The 19720-nt window shown below is 42.3% G+C and overlaps 1 protein-coding gene and 1 pseudogene across 1 annotated transcript in view; both read right to left on the bottom strand.

The window, feature by feature from the left end:
- The window catches only part of LOC114694452 (meiosis 1 associated protein), a 70284-nt gene extending 55985 nt beyond the window's left edge, over positions 1 to 14299 (bottom strand). Inside the window, exons 1-2 of the mRNA XM_028871397.2 lie at positions 13849 to 14299; positions 6814 to 6999 (exon numbers count right to left, since the gene is read on the bottom strand). Coding sequence (XP_028727230.1) covers positions 6814 to 6999; positions 13849 to 14088 — 426 coding nt within the window. The 5' untranslated portion in view covers positions 14089 to 14299. The remainder of the gene's footprint in view (positions 1 to 6813; positions 7000 to 13848) is intronic.
- A 2930-nt stretch (positions 14300 to 17229) lies between these two features.
- On the bottom strand, positions 17230 to 17824 carry LOC114694467 (annotated as a pseudogene).
- Positions 17825 to 19720: the final 1896 nt, after the last annotated feature.

Here is a 19720-nt window from a genome sequence, read left to right as displayed (position 1 = left end):
GATGGCTCAGCAGTTAAGAGCCCTGGCTGTTCTTTCAAGGATGGGCTCAATTCACAACCCTCCACAGCTCCAGTTTCAGGGAATTCAGAACCTGTTCTGGCCTTCTGGGCACTGAGTGTGTGTATGCAATGCACTTATATACGTGCAGGCAAAACGTCCATGCATGTAAATTTTGTGTGTGTGTTTTTGAGACAGGGTCTTACTGTGTAGCTCTGGCTGTCCTGGAATGTATGTAGACCAGGCTGGCCTCGAACTCACAGAGATCTGGCTGCCTCTTTAATCCAAGTACTGGGATTAAAAGTGTGCACCACCACACCCCATAATAAATAAATATTTTTTTAAAAATTGTTAAAAATTTTAAAAAATAAAAAAGAATTATCACGTCATTTGGAATAACTGATTTCTTATTATTATGTAATATTCTTCTTTGTCCCTGATAACTTCGTGTACCTTGATGTTTCTTTGCCTGAATTAATACAACTCCTCTTGCTTTGACTGGTATATGTTTTTCTCCACACACTTTTTTTAAATAAATATTTTTATTTTATAATTAATTTAATTTTACATATCAGCCACGGATTCCCCTGTCCTCCCTCCTCCCACCCCCAGCCTCTCCCCCCCCAACCCACCCCCCATTCCCACCTCTTCAAAGGCAAGGTCTTCCCTGGGGATTCAGCCCAGCGTGGTAGATTCAGTTGAGGGAGGTCCAAGGAAAGAGACACCATGATAAATGAAGACCCCATAGGAATAGGAAGAAGCTAGAGAGGTCCCCAGAAATCCACAAAGATACCTCCACAATAGACTACTGGCAATGGTCGAGAGAGTGCCTGAGCTGACCTGCTCTGGTGATCAGATGACCGAACACCCTAACTGTCATGATAGAACTCTCATCCAGTGACTGGTGGAAGCGGATGCAGAGATCCATGGTCACACACTTTCTTTTAATCTCTATCTTTATATTTAATGTGGGCTTCTTTTAAAAATTAAATCATTTATTTTATTTATTATTGGTGTGTGTCTGTGTGTGTGCGCGTGCGCACATGTGCCATGGTGTAAGGATGGAGGTCAGGGAACCACTCTCAGAAGCTGTCCTCTCCTTCTACTGTGGGTTTCAAGGACCCAATTCAGGTTCTCAATCTTGAGCAGCAAGCGCTGTTAGTGGCTGAGCAAATTCTAGTGTGGGTTTCTTGTAGACCAATCATAATCAAGTCTTTCTTTTGGTCCATTCCGACATTCTCTGTTTTAACTAGGCCTTCTAGGTCACTGACATTCAAAGCAATTAGTGACACTGGGACTGACGTACACTATCACTATTTTATGTCTGTCACACATGCTTTTTTTCCTGTTTCACTTTCCCTCTCTCTCTTCCTCCTCCTCCTCCTCCTCCTCCTCCTCCTCCTCCTCCTCCTCCTCCTCCTCCATGTTTCTCATGACTTTAGTTGAGCAGTTCCTATGATTTTTAATTCTTTTCTATTTTTAGTGCACTGGTTATACTTTTTTTAAACTTTACAAAGTGGCCACCCAAGAGCTTGCAATGTATATTTATATTCATGACTCATCAGGTCCACTTTCAAAGAACACCACTCTGTTACAGATGTATAAACATGCTACAACAATAATTTTGAGCCAAGCATCGTGTCACATATCTATAATCTCAGAACTGGGCAGGTGGAGTCAGAAGAATCAGAAGTTCAAGACCATCCTCAGCTACATTGCAAGTTTGAGGCCAGAATAGGCCATGACTCTCAAACATGCAACAAAACCCCTAGCTTTTCACCTGTCTTTTATATCACTGCTACCACTGATTTCGCTTACTTATAAACATATGTGTGCATGCACAACCAACATGTTGTTGCTGTTATTTTGACCAAAATGTCATGTTTCATGAATTAGGACTAAGAAAAAAGTCTTCATTTACCTTCTTTGATATGCTTCACTTCTCAGGCATTGATATATATTTCTAACCTGTATTATTTTCCTTCTCTCCGCCCCCCTACAAGGATAATTCTCACAAACTGAATTCTTTTCTCTTAATACCAAATATTTTATTCTACCTTCTTTTTTTTTGAATGGTTTTGGAGGAGTTGAATATAACCCTTGTTCTTCCTACCCTTCCCCATCCCATTAGTCCTCCTCATTCCTAGACAGTTTTGTTTCTACTTTATGTCATCGATACATATGATTTTTATCTATCTGTATAAAACCTAGGATCCACAAGTGAGAGAATGTGACTTTTGTCCTTCTGAATCTGATTTAACTCACTTAATTTGATAATCTCTTGTTATATCCATTTTCTGCAAATGATGTAATTCAGTCTTCTTTCTGGTTGAACAAAATTCCACTGTGTACATAAACCACATTTTCATCCATTCTTCTGGTGAGAGACATCCAGACTGACTCTATAACTTGGCTGTTGTGGATAATGCTACAATAAATATTGGTGTGGACTATCTCCGTGGTATATTGTTTATTCTCATGTTCCTTGATTTCACTTAGGAGTCTATTTGTGTATTCTTTGATTTATTACATATTCATATAATTATTCTTTTGAATTTTTTTTTGTGTAGGATTTCATCTAATTCACTTTCACTGAACCCATCACTGGGGAATTGACATTTTTCGGAGGGGTCACACTGTCTTGATTTCTTCATGTTTCTTGTATTTCTTCACTGTTACTTGGGTATCTAGGGTTATGTCATTGGTTGGAATTTTTAAGATTCAGCTGTATTTTTTCAGTTGAAGTATTCGCAATGTTCGGCAGGACTAGTAGGGCTGAGGTGACATACCTCCACAGTCAATTGTGAGTGATATAGTGTAGTAGTTAAACCCTTAGTCCATGTGCCGGGATGTTGGGCACTACCCACACCACCACTCATAGTTCAATCTTGGAGTGGTGTTGTGGGAACTGTAGAAGCTATTACACAATGTAAATATCATAATATTGGAAACAGTCATTCATTTAACTTCAATAACTTGGGATACAAAGAAACAAGGATAGTACAGTATGCACTAAGTCATAAGTTCCTGAGGCCAGGAAACAGGCTGAGTAAGGACAGGGATCAGTGTTAGGACAACTGAGAAAAACAGGTGGAAGGGTGAAGTCTGGAACGTTATCAGGAGCAACAGAGTTTAAGAAAGCCATGGGAAATTATATTGAAGAGGTAAAAGGAGAAGGAATGGGAAGGGGGGGCAGGTAGGATAAGAGGGAACTTACATGGTTTGAGTGTAGGAAGAATGACAGGTGTACACAACAGGATGGGTGCAGAAACACAGAATAATCATAAAACCTAATCAGGCAACATAAAGCCAAAGTAAGACCATTGAGAGATATTTATACAACCGAAGATCTAAAAAATAAATGACAAAGTGGGACTGGTGATATAGTTGGGTGGTAGAGTGCAGCCCAACACGTGCAAAGCTAGGAGTTTAATGCCTCTCTCTCTATATATATACATATATATAAAATAACAAGCAATCTATATCGTATATTATGTAACACCAGTCAGGCTTTCTTCTTTGAGAGGATGGGTTTTGAATTCCTCCTTTTCCTGTAGCAAACTGACAGGGGATTTGAGGGTTAAGGCTCCAGTTCAAACCTGTAAAACAGCCGGGCGGCGGCGCACACACACCTTTAATCTGCACTAGGGAGGCAGAGCCAGGCAGATCTCTGTGAGTTCAAGGCCAGCCTGGGCTACAGAGTGAGTTCCAGGACAGGCTCCAAAGCTACACAGAGAAACCCTGTCTCAAAAAAAAACCTGTAAAACCAGATCTGTGGGTATGCAGTGTGGATAGTGGCATGCAAACCAATTACCTTTTGGGGTGAGTTTTGCTCAGTGACCAGTAGGTGTCAGCACGTCCTCATTTTTCCAGTTCCAGTCCTTCACATGGAATAGAATTTTGGGTAGTTTCCACCCATTAGTGTTTCATGTGCACTGGATGATTGAATTTCCCAAGCTTGGTTTATTACACATTCTTATTACATAAGTTGGAGTTCTGGGTTTTTTTTGGAAGTAGAGCATTTTAATAATTGTTAGGACAATTTACATGTGAAACTGGAAATGGGAAGCTCCACGCTATTATTTTTCCAGTCATCTGTTTGCAGTTGGAGGTTACCAAAACAGACTATTTTAACCCCCACTCACAAATGTACCCACAGAATAGCCACCCATAACTTATTTAAGATTTTTAAAGAGTGTCTCAGCCTGGCATCAGAATAGCATCAATTTTGGCATTTGCTAATCCCAAGAAAACTTAGTCTCTTTAAGTCAAAATTTGATTAAAGACCAATATTCCTCAGAAAATGGGGAATCAATATACCTCAAGACCAAGCCATACCACTCTTGGACATATACCCAAAGGGTGCTCCACCATACCAAAAGGACACTTGCTCAACTATGTTCATAGCTGCTATATTCATAATAGCCAGAAACTGGAAACAACCTAGATGTCCCTCAATGGAAGACTGGATAAAGAAAACGTAGCACACTTACACAATGGAGTATTACTTGGCTGTTAAAAACAATAAAATTTGCAAGCAAATGGATGGAACTAGAAAGAGTCATTCTGAAAGAGGTAACTCAGAAGACAAACATGGTATATGCTCACTTAAAGTGGACATTAGTTGTTAAGTAAAGGAAAATAATGATACAATCCACAGACCAGAAAGGCTAAGTAACAAAGAGGGCTTGAGTGGGTGGGGGCATGGATCTTCCTGGCAGGGGAAATAGAACAGATTTTGCAGGTGAACTGGGGGCAAGTGGAGATGGGGACAGTAGGATTCAGGAGGAGGGCAAGATGGAGGGAGAGAGTTTTGGGAGAGATGACTAGAATTAGGGTGTATGGGGAGGGGTGATGACGTAGAAAGCTAGTACAGTCAAAACTCCCTATAATCTACAAGGGTGACGCAGTGAAGTCTCCTAGTAATGGGGATATGGAGCCTGAACCAGCCACCTTCTATAACCAGGCAAGGCTCCCAGCAGTGGGACTGGGACATCAATCCAGCTACAAAACCTTCAACATATAATTTGTCCTGCCTTCAAGATGTGCTGGGGTAAAGGGGGTGCAGAACTTGTGGGAGTGGCCAACCAATAACAACTTGAGGCCCATGCCAAGAGAACTGCATATTAACGCTGCTTGGATGGTCAGGAATCAGAGGCAGGATAGCTCAGAAACCCAGGATAGAACCAAATATAACTGGCCCAAACCAAAAACCAAAAACCAAACCAAAACAAAAAAAAAACAGTCAATGAAATGATTCCTAATGATATTCTGCTATACTCATAGATTGGTGCCTAGCCCAGTTATCATCAGAGAGGTTCCTCTGGCAGCTATTGGAGCAGATACAGAGACCTACAGTCAAACACTAGATGAAGCCAATGGAAGCCTGAAGAAGAGGGGGAGGAAGGATTGTAGGAGCCAGAGGGGTCAAGGACATCACAAAAAATGACCCACAGAATCAAGTAAGCAGGGCTCATAGGGGCCCACAGAGACTGAAGAGACAATCACAGACCTGTATGGGTCTGAGCTAGGTCCTCTGCATATCTGTTATGGTTGCATAGCTTGCTGTTCTTGTGGGACCCCTAACATCACAAGTAGGGGGTGTCTCTGTCTCTTTTGCCTGCATTTGGGACCCTTTTCCTCCTATGGGGTTACCTCATCCAGCATTAATATGAGGATTTGTGCCTAGTATTATTGTAATTTGTTATGCCACATTCAGTTGATATCCCTGGGGAGCCTTTTTTTTTTTTTTTTTTTTTTTTTTTTTTTTTTTGAAGGTAAGGGAAACTGGGTTTGGGATGTGATGTATATAAACAATAGAAATAAAGTTTTAAAAATTTTGATTAAAGACAATTACATTTTTTGTTTATTTTGGGTTCTTTCTTTGAGATAAGGTTTGACTCTGTAACCTAGTCTGGCCTGGAACTAACCACAGAGCCCAGGCTGGTTTAGGCTTGCCTCAACCTCCTACGTTCTGAGATTACAGGTGTGACACTCCCTGTCTGGCTTTATGGGTACCCAGACAGATAGAAAACAGAGCTAATTTAGGCAATTTAACGATTACCTTGCAAATTCCAAATATCTGGAGGCAGGTGTACTCAGATTTCACTTTTATTTCAGTTTTTCCTTATGGTTCACTTTGGCTCCTGCTTTCAGTTTCTCTTGATGCCCTTCTCCATGTTAAGAATGGAGTGGATGGGACTGAAAACATGGCAGCAGTTAAGAGCACTTGTTGGAGTAGGAGAGATTGCTCAGTGGTTAAGAGCGTGGGTTACTCTTCCTGAGGATCTGAGTTTGGCTCCCAGTACCCACAGCAGGCGGCTCATTACTGCCTGGACCCCAAGCTCTGGGAGATCCAATGCTTCTGGTCTCTGTGGGCACTTGCATATACATGTGTATAACTACACACGGTCACACAACCTAACTGAACAAACAAAACCACTTGGTGTTCTTTCAGAGGACTGAACCAGTGCCTGATTGGGCAACTTACAACTGCATATAATTCCAGGTCTTGGGTATCCAAAACGCGCCCATGGGCGTACATACATACACACATACACACGCACGTTCATGTTTTTCTGCGTGTGTGCGCAGAAAAAAAGGACAAAGTATCGAGGAGAAAAGAAAAAAGGACTGACTAGCTTACAGGTTATGGGAAAGGGAAATAATCTTCTACTTGCAGGTAGCTGAACATCTAGCCTTGAAAATGACACTCAATGTATATGAAACAGAACAACATAAGGATAATAAATAATGAATCACCTACACAGATGGAAATGGGAAAATGGCTTCTGCCCTGCAACCAGCATCACTCACCTCCAGGGAAGTGCAGGGCTGAGCAGCACTTGTGGCCATGTACCTGCTCAGTTGTTTGAACTGTTGGAGCCCATCCTCTACAGCCAACGGCAGTAAGGTATGATGTGGTCTGTAACAACCTTCCACCTCTAACATGCGCAGCTCTGAGATGCAGGCCTGCAGCCTAACGAAGTTCCCTCTCACTTGCTGCAGAGACAAAGGAATCAAAGACACAAATCTGTAGTAACCCAGTATGCTGGTTGGCTTCTGTCACATCGACACAAACTAGAGGCACCTGGGAAGAAGAAACCTCAATCAAGGAATTGCCTCCATCAGATTGGGCTATTAGCTTGTCTGTGGAGCATTCTCTTGATTAATGGCTAATGTAGGAGGGCCTAGCCTCCTATGTGCTGTGCCAACCCTGGGCTGGTAGTTCTGAGTCATGTAAGAAATCATGCTGAACAAGCAATGGGGAGCAAGTCAGTTAGGGAGCTTTCCTCCTAACCCGGAGAGTGGTGGCGCACCCCTTTAATCCCAGCATTTGGGAGGCAGAGGCTAGTGGATTTCTGAGTTCAAGGCCAGCCTGGTCTACAGAGTGAGTTCCAGGGCTGCACAAAGAAACCCTTTTGTCTTGAAAAACAACCAACCAACCAAACAAACAAAAAAAGGAGCTTCAGATTCCTTGAACCGAAGCATGCTGGCAACTGAACCCGGGTCCTCTGAAAGAGCGGTGCATGCTCTTAGCTCATGAGCCATTTCTCCAGCCCCAACACTGTCTGGTTACAGCTTTTAGAAAATCGCTGTCTTGTGTATTTTATTTCCCTTTTTTCTATACACTTTTCTTGTCACACTAGGAAGATTTGAGCCTGTTTTGGTTCTTATCTTCGTAACTCATGTTTATCTGACTCCTTTAAATGACTCCTCTAACAGTACTTCACTCACACCTGATAGAATGACTGTATTTCCTTGTCTCATTCTCATTCCCCTCTCCTGTTGCTCTCAATTACATTCTACCACACCATCTTCCTTAGATTTACCTCTATCTGTATCCTTTGTTGCTTTGACACAATCAGACGTCAGCTACTAAGGATGAGGAAAAGCATTATAACTAAACTAGAGCAGTTTGAAGCTAATATCTCATTCTAGATAATGTATAATTTCAATAAATTCTTTGTAATGAAAAATTTAAAAGAATTAGGAAGAGTTTCACAGTAAGGACACTCTTCTGGAATCCTCCTTTGAGAGGGAAATTAATCATTTGGGTTAGAATTATTTATATTCATGTCACAATGGCTATAAAAGGAATTCTAATATTTTAATTATGAATTCTCTGTCATTAGTCCTTATAAAAGGTTCAAAATTATTTGATGATACTAAAAAATTAAATGTGAAGGGTAATCTTAGGTCTACGTAATCTTGGCTACGATTTCCCATATGGTACTTTTCTGAATTTACATTTTGAGGTGTCTCTGCAGACAGGAAATGTCAGATGTTTATATAGTTCAGTGAAAATGGAATTAAGGGCCTGTTTCCCTTGTAGACTGGATTGCTTCTATACATCATGTGGTAGAATCATTCTCGCAATTTTCTTGAGTTTCTTGAATACCCTGAATTCACTGTTCTAAGGGAAGGAAATTTTGGTTTGTCATTTTTCCTGAGTTACCCACGAGGAGTCCTAAAGGTGATTTTTTTTTCTAGGACTGCCTATAGGCAACGACAAGGCTTTCCCTGGCAGCTTCCATGGGGTGGTGGTGGAAGACAAATGGCAGCTTGCACCTAGACTTGGTGCACAGCCAATTCACCGCAGTCTCTGAAGGATGTGGTCAAGGACTCAGGCTGGCCCGGCACAGCCTGTTCTTGGGAGACTTGCCTCCCTATCTCTGCCACCTGCATTCCTAGGTCTCTCAGGCCTACAGCTACGTTCCCCTCAAGAGCTTTTGCCAAGACTGCTGTATGAGAGAACGGGGAAACTTGGATTCACTTCTCTCTACCCTGACTCAGTTCTTTTCTATTATTAGCCTTGCCTCTTCGCTTTCTCTAACCCCAGGTTGATTAAAACCATCAAAGCTTTTTGTCTGGGGTTCATTCAACAGGGAGACTGTCCCTTTATCGGTGCCAATACATTTACCTCTCAACCGTTCTGAGACAAATGGGGAAAGGTGGGTGTGGTGACTCACACCTGTAATCCTAGCACTCAGTAGAGTAAGTGGGGAGACTTGTCCCACATTAGAGGGCAGCTTGAGCCAAACAGTGAGCCCCAGGCCAGGCTGGTTGACAGAGTAAGACCGATTTAAATAAACAAAAGAAATGAAATACAGAAACTCACCACCAGCACCACCATCAACAAGATAGAATGGGACTTTGCCCAGGTTAGACTCTTGATTAGTCCCTTTCAGCAGGAGATTAGCCTTAACCCTTTTCTGTAGTTCATTGTTCCTTTGGCACCTGGCAGATAAGTTCTGTTTCCCAGCTTAGTTAAGCTCCTGACAAGTTCATGGTTTCTAGTGTAAAACTGCCTACCTTTCCTAATGGAGTGATTAAGGAGTCAGTTGATTTTAAAAGGCCACATATACTGGGAGTAGCAGGGAGATAAAGCCACCTGAAGAAAAATCATCACAACATTCGGTACTGGGAAGTCTTTTTGTTTGCCTTTCAAGATCACTGCCTACTTTTCTCTCCCTGGTTTTGTATCCTTGGAGTCCAATCTCTAGGGACCAATTCAGTGTGTTTCCTCACACTCTTGCTTCTAAAAAGGTGTGTCCAATGGGAGGCACTAGCTGGGATTTAGATGTGGGAGTTCCACTTACCCATACTATGCTTAGCTGAGCTAAGGCTCTTCTCCACAGCAAAATCCCATTGTCAAGGTCCTGAATAAAAGCTATATGGTGCTTTAACAAAGGTCACAGATCCCATGAGGTGGCGCTCTCCAGTCCTGGGTGGCCTGGCTGTTGCACTGTTTTTTACTGACTCTGCCTAAACTCTGCCTTCACTTCTGCAAATATTCTCTTTCTGTATCTCTGAAAAACGTTCAGATCGGGTATGCCATCTGTTCTTGCTTGCAACTTGACTGACTTATATAGCTCCTTAAAAAGCTTCCTTTAAAAAGGAAAATGGGAGTTCTCTTTCCTTTCCCATATAGAGTCCTTTTCCTCTAGCTACCTTGGTCTCTCTGAAGCCCCAGATCCTACTTCTGAACACAAGAGGATGGCTGGCACCTGCCTGGATTTTTCTCTTCTGTACTGAGGCTTGGAAACTTAAGGGGGTAGACTGTGACAGCCCTAGGTTCCCCTCATTGTACTTCATCATATGTACAGTGTCTTGAGAAGTGTGTGTGTGTGTGTGTGTGTGTGTGTGTGTGTGTGTGTGTGTGTGTTGAGCCAGAGGTCAACCTCGAGTGTCATTCCTCAGAAGCTTCCTTGTTAGCTTTCTGTTGCTGTAATAAACACCATGACCAAAAGCAACTTGGGGGAGGAAGCGGTTATTTCAGTCTATAGCTTATGGCCCATCATTGAGGGAAGCCAAGGCAAGAACTCAGACAGGAACCAAAGCAAAGACCTTGGAGGAATGCTGCTTACTGGCTTGCTTAGCTACTTTACTGGCTTGCACAGTCCACCTGCCCAGGGATGGCACTGCCCACAGGAGGCTAAGCTACCTCCTACCTCAGCTAGCAATCAAGAAAATGTTCCCACAGACATCCCATATATCAATCTGATGGAGGCAATTCTTCAATTAAGGTTTCTTCTTCCCAGGTGTATCAGGTTGACAACAAAGGTTAGTCATTATAGGAGCCATCTACCTTGATTTTATTTTATTGAGACAGGGTCTCACTGGGACCTGCAGCATGCTGATTTGGCTGTGCTAGAGCACCAAGAACCCTCCCGTTTCTGCCTCCCCAGCACTGGGATAACAAGCACACACCAACTAAGATCTTGTATAATATTCGAGGGACCAGCCTTAATATTACACACCCCAGGGGCTCAGGAGAGAGAACTACGAACGGCGAGGACTAATTTCGGGAAATAGAATCTCAGCACACCAAGCTCTTAGTCCAGTCATTTATTCTTCCAAATCTTCTTCTCCATCCTCCCATGCCCAGGGAGTCCCAGTATATATACACTTAAAAGCAGTAATCCGGGCTACAGAGATAGCTCAGAGGTTAAGAACACTGGCTGTTCTTCTAGAGGTCCTGAGTTCAATTCCCAGCAACCACATGACGGCTCATAGCCATCAATAATGAGATCTGGTGACCTCTCCTGGCATGCAGGCATACATGGAGGCAGAATGTTGTATACATAGCAAATATATAAATCTCTTAAAAAAAAAAATAAAAGCAGTAATCCCTTGGCAGTGCAAAGCCAGGCTTCCAGGGTCAAATGGAGGGGTGATAAGAATCACAAAGAAGGGCAGGGGCAGTAATTGTTAATTATCATTTGCAACCCCCAAAGGGAAGTGACTAATGGGGAAATGAATTAATTAAAAGCTAAATTCGGGTAATATCTAAGAAGAGGGATCTTATGTGCTCAACTATAATCTTAAATGTGATTGGTAGAAAATGTTAAGAATCTATAAGTTGCTAGGTCAATGGGAGAAAATAGAACTGCCTTCTTTTTTCCTGTGGCTCCTATCTGTCCGAGCTATCTGCCATTTTTTCTGCAGGGTGGGGGAAAATGTGCTCAGTCACTAGGCAACCTGTGTACAGCTAGATGCCTCTGGTGATAGTTAAAGGGAGATCTGGTCTGTAGGGTCCTGGCCCCTGTTTTGGGTAACTGTTGCCTTGTTTGCTGACCTTGACCTTGATATCCCCCCTATGCTAATTCCCTGCCAGGTTCCACCCTCCTGAATGCCTAAGGGAAGATCCTTGTCTGTGTATCCTGCATAATGGGCGTTAACAGCTTAGATGCAAGATTGTAAAACATCAGTATCGAACTTCTGCCCTCCAGGGTCCTCCCATTGTGCTGTAAGCCTGTATTTAAGACCTCCTACCCCCTTCAAGAAATAACATTCGACATTTAAAATTTAATATTATATATATATATATAATTGAATGAATACTGTGAATGTAATCTATGAATACCACAAATGTGATTAATATCATGAGTGTAATTTAAAAAATAAATTTAAAAAATTAAAAAAAAGGGAGATCTGGAACTAGAGGAAAGATTTGGGAAAGGAGGTAGTTAAGCTTAATTGGCACATCCACCAGGCCTTCCCAAATGGGTAGTCTGGACACTTAAGTCTGTTCTTAGAGAGTACAGAGGTGTCTCTGATAAGGTACTATCCTCTGTCTGGGGATGGTCCTGGCCAGATGCTGCCAATGATGATAATTACAGGGAGCCTTCAACTGAGGTTCTGGCTGTGCATAGCTTCAGTGCAGAAGGTTATCTAAACAGTCCTAGAAGTGGTTAGGTAAGAAGTTAGGGGTCTATAAAGTTAGTAAGGCTGTAAGAAAAGAGGGTCCAAACTAAATTGTGTAAAGCTATTACTTAAGGTCCACCTGACCTAGGTGGTGTCTCCTTGTGGAATTTACCTTAAATCAGGAGACTAGCATGTGGTGGTCTGGACTGTTACTTTGTTAGTCCTTGAATGTGGCTAAGGGAGATATCTGATTCCAGTGCTGAAAGGGGAGAAACGGATGGGCTGGGGGAAAGGAAGCCTTTCCTGAGGCTGTTCTCCAAATACCTTGAATGTGTATGTCCAGAGAGTGATCAGTCCACACTATTAGCACTTCTTAGGGAAAAATCAACTGGAAAACTATGAAGGCACACATGATTTTCATAACAGAAGACAGCTGATATATAACAAGCCAAATAACACCAAAAGCTCCCTGGAATTTGGCTTCCTCTGAAGGAATTCCTGGATCCCTCCAGGCAGTGGCTCTGCCATAACCAGCTGAGTTCTTGTATTCCTGCGGCCTGCAGCACTAAGAGTGTCATCAGACAGCATCTTAGGCCTGGAGGAAAGCTTCCCCATCTCGCTGTAACTGTGTTCTAATGTACCCACTGATGTATTTTAAACTTGCCTTGATTTATGAATTTCTTTGTCCTATAAAACTTCATAAACCTGCCTCCATGGGCTTGGGGTAACCTACACCTGTGTTTCCTTGCCGTGGTCACTCAAAATGATTCCAGAATAAACTATCGCATTCCCTTTAAGAAAGATGAGAGCTATAGTTTTTTGCATTGACCCCTCCAAGTTACTTTTGGTCATGAAGTTTTATCACAGCAATAGAAAGCAAACTCAAACAAATGTGTATTATTTTCATACTTTATAGTACCCAAAGAGATATTATATTTCCACTTCCAATGAGGAGAATGAGACATTAATTTAAAAAAATGAGTGGACTCTAATTTAATGTTCCACACATAATCAGCAACAAGTCTGTGAAATTCCTTCTTTTTTTTTTTTTTTTTTCTGAGACAGGGTTTCTCTGTGTAGTTTTGGTGCTTGTTCTGGATCTTGCTCTGTATACCAGGCTGGCCTCGAACTCACAGAGATCTGCCTCCCAAGTACTGGGATTAAAGGCATGCTCCACTGCCACCCGGCCATCTTTTGGTTATCTTAAAGACATAATATTTGGCTGGGCAGTAGTGGCGAATGCCTTTAATCCCAGCACTCGGGAGGCACAGCCAGGTGGATCTTTGTGAGTTCGAGGCCAGCCTGGTCTACAGAGCGAGATCCAGGAAAGGCACACAGATAAAATAGTTTCTGTTTTGCGTTAGGATTTTCTGAGCAAAGAAAATTAGGGCCTTGAGTTTTACCCCAGGACAAGTTGGGAGAAACTTCTTTAAGTGTTCACATTTCAAAGAACTGCAAATGCTAAGGGTTCTCCTCTCCAGGAGAAGGATGGTGTGCAGCCTGTTTCAACCCCCAAATCAACAACTCAGAGACTTTCCTCTTGCAGCACACACCCCCATATACACAGGATGACTTCTGGTTCACGTGGGCCAAGTGGATACGAGGAACCAATGTGGTTTTTACTGTAAGTAGTAACAACTGTGAGCTCTGCTGTGGAAAGCTCATTTGCTTTCGGGATGCCGTGAGTGCAGACAGACTTACCACAAATGGGAGGATACACTCGTGTTGGTTTTGTACTGTGTACAAGCTGAACAGAGACATGCGGCTGGGGCCCATCAAACTGCAGGCTATGGAGAAAAAGTTCTGTAAGGCCTCACAGAGGTTGGGGCAGATGTTGGCCCAGGAAGGTACAGCAATATGCACAATGAGAAGCCTTGGAGGCTGATGACTTATCTTCATGGTAGGAGAGGTCCCTCTGCTAGTGGTTCTCCTTCGATTCATGGCAGCCAAAAACCAGTGTGGAACTGTAGCCACCACTTGAATAATGGATATTTTTTCTAAACCTAAAGGAAAAGAAAAAGAAATGGCTGGCTTTCATAAAACTGGGTTAGGTACTTGAAGCAAAGGATATAAATCGAGGGGATAAATCCGAAAAGGATTCAGTCTGGGTACTAAATCAAACTTGTCAAGGTCATCCCATATTAATGGCACCCAAGGGATCTAGATGTTTTAGTGTAAGTATGAGAATGCTTACAGATGCTAAGTGAAAGTACTAAAGACTAAAGGGGTTACACAAAAGTCAAATGTCAGGTTTGTTTTTGGTTTTTCTACAGGGTCTTGTGTTTCCTAGGTTAGCCTGGAGTTCATATGTAGCTGAGGATGATCTTGAACTCCTGATCTTTCTGCTTCCACCTCCCAAGTGCAGGGATTATAGACGAGCATCACTGTGCCTCAAATCAAGCTTTGTGTAGGCTATTTGCCCTCCTAAGTTTTGTTGTTGCTTATTATGCTGTATTGTAACTTGTTTCTGTGTCTGTGTTTCCTACCATATTGTAAGGTTTCCCACAGTGCAGGTGTGGGATACCTCCATAGGAGCTGTGGGTCAGGGATGCTCCCAGAACAGTAAAGGTTCTTGTTGTTTTTCTTGGTTCCCCATTATAACTAATTGATAAGCTCCTATTGCTGAAGGCACCACCCACCTAGGATAAAAGCTATAGAGAAATCAAGTTGGAACCGAGCCAGAAGTTTCCTCCTTGAGGGCTACCTCTCCCAGTGCTGGAAGGTGCTATGAAGACTGCTGGGGGCAAGAGGAACCAACAGTTTTACCCAGCTGTGAACCCTAGGAACTATGGTACTAACCTTCCTGTCAAGATGTGCCCCTTGATGCGATAGTGGCATGACTGTTATGGGACAGGAGTAACCAACCACTTCCCAATTAGATTTCAAGCTGGCTCTATAAGAGAAAACCCTACTGCTGTAAACCTGGTCCAAAGCACATGACTGTAGAGTTCATGGACCCTAGTGGAGGAATCTAACACTGCTGTTTAGCTAAACTGACATACTATTAAACCACCTTCTAAATACTTATGTTTATACCCACAGATGAAGGAGACTATCATCTTTGGAATGAAGCCACTCCTGGCAGTGAACAGAGAAGACCTTGCACAAGATGCTGAGAATAAAGGATGGATGATCAAAGGCTCAGCCCTAAATAAGACATCTACACCATCCGTTTAAGTCTCAGAGGAGTCAGAAAGATGGAAGAGATGGAAGATATGGAGAAGGGCTGAAAAATGCCATCCTCTAACTGCAACATGGCTGTAACAATCATAAAAACCAAAGCAGCTGTGCCTACTAATCCTCCTAACGGTCAGCTATGGAAGAGGGAGGGGCCCATAGGGGCCTACCACTTATTACTGACCTGTCTGCAACTAACAGATTCTGGAAGATGGGGAGGCATAGGTAGTATCCAGTTATACATGACACTAAACAGAACAAAAACTAGTAAACATGGGAAAGAGATTTTTAAGGAAGAAGGGGAGCTGGCAAGGGTGGGAGGGGAATAAGAGAAGATGATAGGGTGGAGAGCAACCAGAATGAATTATCTACATGTATAAAATTGTCAAAGAACAAATTTTGTTAATAAAAAACAGAAAAGTAACATTATTTTTACTCATGAATTTAGATGTAAAAGTCCCAAACAAAACAAGATTAAAGCTAGGAACATGTGAAAAGAATAATGCAACATGGACTGGAGAGATGGCTCAGCAGTTGGAGCCCTTGCTGCTCATCCAGAGGACCCAGGTTCAATTTCCAGCACCCATGTGGCAGCTCACCATTATGCGTGACACCAGTCCCAGGGGATCTGTCATCCTCTTTAGGGCTTTTCAAGCACCAGATACTCAAGTAGTGCATAGACACCCATGCGGGCATAACATTCATACACATAAAAATAACATAACCAAATTGGGTTTGTCTCAGAAGCATAATGTTATCTAGGAATGGTGGCTCACACACACCTCTAACTCAGCATTTAGGAGGCTGGAGCAGGAGAACTGCTTCCAGCTTGAGGCCAACCAGAATAAGGAAAACTAGTCTTGAAAGAAACCAAAGAACCTAAGTTTAATAAAACACCAGAATCATAATAATCTACCATATTGGAAGATTAAATGAGAAAATTATATGATCCTCTATAGAGATGCAAGAACTTTTTGTTAAAATCCAATGTCCATACATGACAAAGTCCCTTAGTAACTTGGAATAGAATAATCTGATTAAAATATGTGAATAAAAACTTAGAGCATCAGGTCATGGTGGCTCATGCCTATAATCCTAGGTGTGAAGCTGAGGCTGGAAGATTGAGGCTAGCCTGGGCTATATTGTGATGTTTAGGCCAGACTAATCTAACATTAACTCAATCTCAAAAAAAGTGTAGAGTAGCCTAGGCCTGATGGCATACACCTGTAATCATGAGGCAGAGGCAGGTGGATGATGTGTTTGGGACCAGCTTGGGATTTTCAGTGGGTTCTGTTAGCCTTCTGATACAGAATGAGACCTTGCATAATAAAAACCACCATCATCAAAACAAAAACCCTGGAGCAAACCCATTCTATATTTTTAGATGGAGGATTGAACCTAACCCCCCGCCCCCACAGTAACTATGATATCTTCTACCACTAAGCCACACCCCCAGCCACAAACTCATTCTTTTGTATGTATATGTACACACATGTTTTCGTATGTATGAAGGCCAGAAAATGATCTCTGGAGTCATTCCTCAGGATTCACCCTACTTGTTATTTGTAATAGGGCCTCATATTGGGAACTTGGGCTTGCTGATTAAGCTGGCCATCGAACCCCAAGAATTCATCTTTCTGCCTTCATGGTGCTGGGATTCCAAGTGCATGCAATCATGTGTGGCTTTTTATGTGGGTACTGAGGATCCCAATTCAGGCGTGGCAAGCAGTTTCATTAAAGTTTAGTCACACAATCATTCTTTTTTTTTTTTTTAAGGTTTATTTTTATTTTATGTGCACTGGTGTTTTGCCTACGTATGTAAGGGTGCCAGACATCCTGGAACTGGAGTCACAGACAGTTGTGAACATTCTGTGTGGATGCTGGGAATTGAACCCTAGTCCTCTGGAAGAGCAGTCAGTGCTCTGAACCGCTGAGCCATCTCCAGCACCACAATATCCGCCCCCCCCCCACCTCCAAGGGACTAAACATGAGTCTTCATTGGCCACAGCTGCTTGAGGGGGATGAAGTGGGAGGAGGGCATGGCTCCGATACCAGGCCAGCCTTCACAGGCTTGTAGGTGATAGAGAATTCACCCAGGTAGTGGCCAATCATCTCTGGTTTGATTTCCACCTGGCTGAAGGTCTTGCCATTGTACACGCCTACCGTGCTGCCTACCATCTTGGGCAGAATGATCATGTCCCTCAAGTGGGTCTTCACTATCTTGGGCTTCTCCATGGGTGGCGCTTCCTTCTTGGTCTCTCTCAGGCATTTGAGTAATGAGTGTGGCTTCCACCGCAGATTCAGGCGCCGCCTCTGTGGGGCGCTGTATAAATGCATCAGGTGCTCACAGACAATAGGAAGTGTCCAGCAGCTGGTCCAGGTCCACGCTGCAGTAGGTGAACTTGCAGAAGATCTACATCTTCTTCTGCTTTACTTTAGCCGTCTTGGCAGCTGCTAGGGAAAGGAACCGTGGGCTGCGTCTGCGCAGGTCAACGATCATTCTTAATAGTAATGTGTTGACAGTTTTCTCCATAAGATGAAGAGCTTGCTACCATCACGCCCATTCAATACCATAGTGAAGGTGCCAACAAGGCAAGGCAAATAAAGAAAAGAAAGTACTTCTAGGGACGGTGACACACACCTTACTCCAGAGGTTGAGGCAGGAGGATCCCGAGTTCATCGTCAACCTGGGATACATAATGACATCCGGTCACAACTAAACATTTAATGTTTGATGTTCTTTCCCTACTGGGTAGACTCATAATTGATCTTATCCCTTACTTCATTAGACAGGGGCTTGCTAAACAATCCAAAGCAGAACTGGACTCAATCTGTGGTCCAAGCTCTCCTTGAGCATGATGCCCTCCTGCCCCAGTCTCTGTAGTAGTTGTGATTACATGTCTGCACCTGAAAGTACTCTTTGAAATTTTAATTTAATATTATTATTATTATTATTATTATTATTATTATTATTATTGTGTTTGTGTGTGGATGTATGTATACAGAGTACATTTGTGCTTCAACATGTATATAGAGGTTAGGGCAGACAACTTTGTGTTCTTGGTTCTCTTTCCACTTTTAGGTGGGTTCTGGGGATTGAACTTGAGGCAACTGAACCATTTCACTAACTCTGGCTTAAAAGCTCTCTTGGAACTGGAAATTCAAATCAATGCCTAATGTATTTACCAAGAAAGCAACAACAGTATTTAATCTTTTAACTGTACTTTTAAAGTAGAACATGACTTAGTAGCCTAAAGCAGGAGGATTATCACAAGATCAAGGTCACTCTGTCTCAGAAACAAACAAAATAAACAAAAATGAACAAATGAACTAGTGTACAAGTCCAGCATCTAAATGGAATATTCTGTTTGAGGGTGACATATATATTGATATAGAAAAAATGGGCACACAGAAGGCTTATTCAACACACTTACATGCCTATTTTCCTTCATATATATAAAAAACATTGTTTTATTCTATCTATCTCTCTATATGAGACAAGTTCTATCTATCTATCTATCTATCTATCTATCTATCTATCTATCTATCTATCATCTATCTGAGACAAGGTCTCACTTTGTAGTCCAGGCTAGCCTGGAATTCTAATGTAGTCAAGGTTGACGTTACACTCACATTGTTTGTCCCACCTCAGTGTCCCAAATGTTGGGATTAGAGAGGTGAGCCACCATGTCCAGCTTGAAAACATCATTTTAGATGCAGGCACTTCACACAGGTTCATTTCTTGCCAATTTCAGCTACTCCAGGGCTGGTAATTAGCACTAGTCCATCAGAACAATTCAGATTTCAGGTTGCTGTGGAAACTAATGAAGCAATTACATAAACCATTATGGAAATAACAGATGTATATCAATCACGACTATCAGTAAGCAATTATATAACTCCTTTTAAAGTCCCTCAGTGAATGGTCACTGCAGAATCCAGGCAGCAAAGTAAGTGTGTTGCTTCCTTTTCTCTTTGTGACTAGTCTATGTGGTATTTTTTAGGAAATTGGTTATGACAAAAAGGATGCAGATATTCTAGAGGAAAGTACCTCTAGCAAAAACAGAATCATTAAAGGAACTCTCAGGCAAATGTTTAAACAGATCCCAACTTAGGAGTCTAACAATTTTCTGAGGTGTAGGAAGAGGGTGTGGTCTATCATAAATTATCCTGTGAGAAGAATGAAAGCAGATGTCATCGTTCAAACCACTGAGGTTTTGCTTAAAAACAATTTTGTTTGTTGTTATTTTTTAGACAGATCCCACTTTATAGCCCAGGTTGGCGTTGAACCCTTGTCCTCCTGATACCTTTGAAGTGCTGAGATTACAGGAATATGTCATCATACCCACTGCCCAGAAGCTATTCCTCCCCTTTTAAATACAAACAAAACATTCCC

This window comes from Peromyscus leucopus, chromosome 3 (genome assembly GCF_004664715.2).
Source record: "Peromyscus leucopus breed LL Stock chromosome 3, UCI_PerLeu_2.1, whole genome shotgun sequence".
NCBI lineage: Eukaryota > Metazoa > Chordata > Mammalia > Rodentia > Cricetidae > Peromyscus > Peromyscus leucopus.
This window is presented reverse-complemented; position numbering and strand designations above follow the sequence as displayed.